Below are 3,985 nucleotides of genomic sequence, written 5' to 3'. Positions count from 1 at the left end.
ACGAAATTGCTCAATCTCATTAATTCACAAGATCTTATCACTATACATAACTTACTATATGTAACAGATTGCACCAATACTTCTCAAACTATATTTCAACATGTACATAATTTCACTAACGAACTGGTAACAAGAAAACTTTCATATTATAGACTTTTGGTTATTGTAGATTACTCGTGGTTGTCTTTTTTTTTTTTTTTTTTTAACTTAATACTAACTATGCTAACTTCACCTTATCTTGTATTGAACATTTATCTCTTTATTTGTGACCTTGGCCAGTGTTTTACATAGAAGTTTTTAGGAACTTCTTCACTCTTAACACTAACTCCAGTAAACGATTTTAATCGTCTTTTTGGATATCTCGTGTGTAGCTTTTGTTTTATTTTTTTATTTTTTTTTTATTTTTTTTTTTTTTTTTACTCTTACTTTTATAATTATATTTACAACTTAATCAATATTTTGTATATCCATAAATTTATTATTTATTTTTACTTGTTTACTATATTGTATGTATTTTATGTATATATGTTTTGTTATTTTGTAAACTTTAAAATTCTTGTAAAATTGATTGTATTTATGGAGAAGGGTTATATAGGCGAATGCCTGTTCCCTAATCCCATTCATACTTTTTATGAATAAAATATTGTTTACAAAAAAAAAATTTTTAAATTTTGTTTTTGTTTCGGTTTAATTATGTAGAGATAATATGAAAAGATATGGTCTCCGAATATGGAAATATTACTTACATTTTGAAATTCTTGAGGAAGGCTGCCGAACTTTTTCTTCAGCCAAATCTGCAATTACAGAAATAAATTAAGTTAAACTGGCCGTGTCCAGTGGGTGATTTTGCTGGAACATTACAATAATGAAAGTGTCGATTACAATAACGAAATCGTCGAAATCTTCTGTAAAGTTCTAATAGAGGTGATTGAGTATTTTATTCTACATGGTAATTACAAATTTGATACTGCTACTTGACCATACTACCGCAATTGAAGTTCGTGCCTCGAATAATACAAAAGATCTCTTTAAAGGAATACTACCTTTAAGTGAACATAAATTTAAAAATTTTAAACTTAGCCAGTAAGAGCATTATATATAGTCATCAGTAGATATACCTGGTGTAATATAACATAACAGAATCCTTATATAATCCGATAAATCCAAAAAACTTAGTAATTATCCATAAAAAATGAAATTAACTATTGAAAAACGCTAAATATTGATTAAGCGTTTTTCAATAATTACTTAGTTTTATGAATTTTCCAGATTTTACAGGGATTCTGGTGTAACTTTATGACGCCAGGTAAGTAATATATTATATAACTTACCTGGCGTCATAAAGTTACACCAGAATTTAAGTCAATATTATACTGATATTGACCGTTCTTGAGAACTTAAATTTTATGTTCATTCTAAGACGTAGTATTCCTTTTAAAAAATACAAGGTTAACTTTACATCTGTAGAACGAACATCTATACTGAACGTCTTGATTAGAACGTGTGTAAAGTGAGGAATCGGATGATCCTCAGACCTAACGCATATTTAAGCAAATGTAACTGTGCATATCCGGGTATTATTCAAACCATGATCATGAGTAGTCCACATATATTTAAAACTATTTTAAGTTCAAATATACATTGTATAGTTATGAATACCATACATTTGGTTTCTTTAGTCTCGATCACAATTTATACTGCTTGTGTTTAGTTTTGTCCCCAATCGTGTACACGTATTGAGAGATTATCATGCGTCATAAAGCGTATCTCACACCTATATTGTATTATTTACGTTGTTTATTTCGTGAGCACGTAAATATATTGTTAACAATATGGGTTTAATACAAGATTATTTCACTCTTGAACGCTTGCCAATTGAACACAATACAGTGTTAAATGCAAATTGAATAAATAATATTTACCTTCATGTTTTCTTGCGTTCTTTTGGAAAGTTTAATTGTCATATTAGGTGGTTCTGATTTAGTAGAGCTTATTGTATTAAAATGTTCATTCCAAAGATGTTCACCTAGAAATAAAATGAAAACCAATTTACGGAGAAGTCCTTTACAGGAATTTATTTTCAATTTAACAATAGATAACTAATAATTTTATGGGAATATTGTGGGGATTTAAACTACCAATCGCTATTATGTATCCCAAATAGGATACAATTTGAATGTTTGTACAAGTAATCTTAGATAGCCGATACTTCAAAATTTCAAGCAATATGAATGCCAGGAATAGACATTGACAATCGTCCAGATAACATAACCGATACTGTTATTGTGCCATAGTTAAAGCCTTAGTAAAACGACCCCATTAAAGTAAAGGTTCGATAAACTCACTTGACTCAACTCAAATAAAATTGGACCACTTATAATATAGAAATATTAAAACAGAACCTGATACATGTTGTTACTCAAAGTTATAATTTATTCGTGTATATACCATCATAATGTATTAAGTAATACTACACCTACACTACCATGTTTAACATACCTTTACATTTGAGTGGTTGAACTGAAAAGAGACAAATAATAACTGGGAACATTTAAAACTATATTCAACATTTTATATTGTCTCGTTTTCATAAATTTTGTCACTGTTGTGTCGTGGGTTTTCAGGTTTTAACATCAAAGATTAGAAGTGACTACTGTTTATTATTTTAAAAAGACTAGACATCATATCAATCGTGCGGTCATACATACTTGACCTTTCTTACCATTTCTGACCTCTTTATTAAAGAGTTCCTTATATACAGTTATGTCCCTTGGACCACCTAGATCAATATTCTACAGTCACATATCCGTATTGTGTTGAGATATTACTGATGCATGCTATACTGACTAATTTGAACAGCGTAGTATACTTATTATTATTTTTACCTTTTTCTGTAAAAACTGCACACACATCTTCAGTCCAATTTGGATGGACACATTGGAAATATCGAAAACTATTTAACCATGGGGGTATGTCCGACGGTGTTGTACCTACGAGTATTGGAATGAGGGCATTTTTCCCATGATCGACGCAGTATTTAACTGTAGTCTGAAGGAAATACATAAACAGATTACTCTGATAAAAACCTGGAGATAATACAGCAACTATTCTCTTACATCTAAATAAAAACACAGATAGGTCATACAAAATACTATGAGAGGGGTTAAAATCCTTTTCATACTCGCACCATTCTTTACCAAGTCTTTTAAAAGCGAAGGTTAAATCCATGGCGGTTGCCTTTCCGTCTTGGAAGTACAAAAGAAATATATCTTTCTCTCTGTCGTTTTGATATATACTACCTCCTGTCGACTGGTACCGTTTTACTTTGGTTTCGGTTTTGTTCAATGTCGGCGTAAAATCGGACTCTGGCCTTGTCAAGTCTGATTTATCTCCTCCTCGTTTGTTTGCCGTTTTGGTTTCTTCATCTTCTGCATCCAATCTGTTCGAAACTAATACATTCTCGACACTTTTATCTGCGGAGACAGTCTGTTTTGCACATTTAAAATCATCTTCCAATTTTCTCTCGCTCTCTGACGTTTCAACTTCGCTGTCGACAATACTTTCCTCTAAGCTCTCAGACCGCGAATCTTCTCTGTATCTTGGATTTAACGATGAGGCTTCGTCAAGGGAATCAAGGTTTCTTCTAGCCATTTCTTATCATCATCATCATCAACAAGAAACAAAGATTCCAAACAGCCTACAGCTTCAAACAATTGTAGAAACAATGTTGTCGACGAGGAAAGAGTCTTGTAAGTCCAAGATCAAAAGCAGAGATAATCGCTAGAAGATTTCAGAATTATTTAACTGATGTTAGTCCGCGCTAATCAGCAAGTATCAACAAACAGTAATATTACACGGTACTTTATATGTCAGATATTGCAAACAATTTACATCTTCTAAAACACTGATTTAATAAAAACTTCTACAATCTTTCTGAATACTTACAAGGATATGATTCTAAATGGGTTTAGCCTTTTCTATTTAT

The 3,985-nt window shown here is 31.1% G+C and overlaps 1 protein-coding gene across 1 annotated transcript in view; it reads right to left on the bottom strand.

Annotated features, from left to right (window-relative positions):
• LOTGIDRAFT_166615 (hypothetical protein) overlaps positions 1-3,651 on the bottom strand; it is a gene marked incomplete at both ends in the record, with an annotated part of 6,673 nt that extends 3,022 nt beyond the window's left edge. Inside the window, 5 exons of the mRNA XM_009063678.1 lie at positions 747-794; positions 975-1,005; positions 1,923-2,026; positions 2,500-2,520; positions 2,886-3,651. Of these exons, the coding sequence (XP_009061926.1) occupies positions 747-794; positions 975-1,005; positions 1,923-2,026; positions 2,500-2,520; positions 2,886-3,651 (970 nt within the window). The remainder of the gene's footprint in view (positions 1-746; positions 795-974; positions 1,006-1,922; positions 2,027-2,499; positions 2,521-2,885) is intronic.
• Positions 3,652-3,985: the final 334 nt, after the last annotated feature.

This window comes from Lottia gigantea, assembly GCF_000327385.1.
Source record: "Lottia gigantea unplaced genomic scaffold LOTGIsca_59, whole genome shotgun sequence".
Classification (NCBI taxonomy): domain Eukaryota; kingdom Metazoa; phylum Mollusca; class Gastropoda; family Lottiidae; genus Lottia; species Lottia gigantea.
Note: the sequence above shows the minus strand (reverse complement) of the source record. Positions and strands in the feature narration are given on the sequence as shown.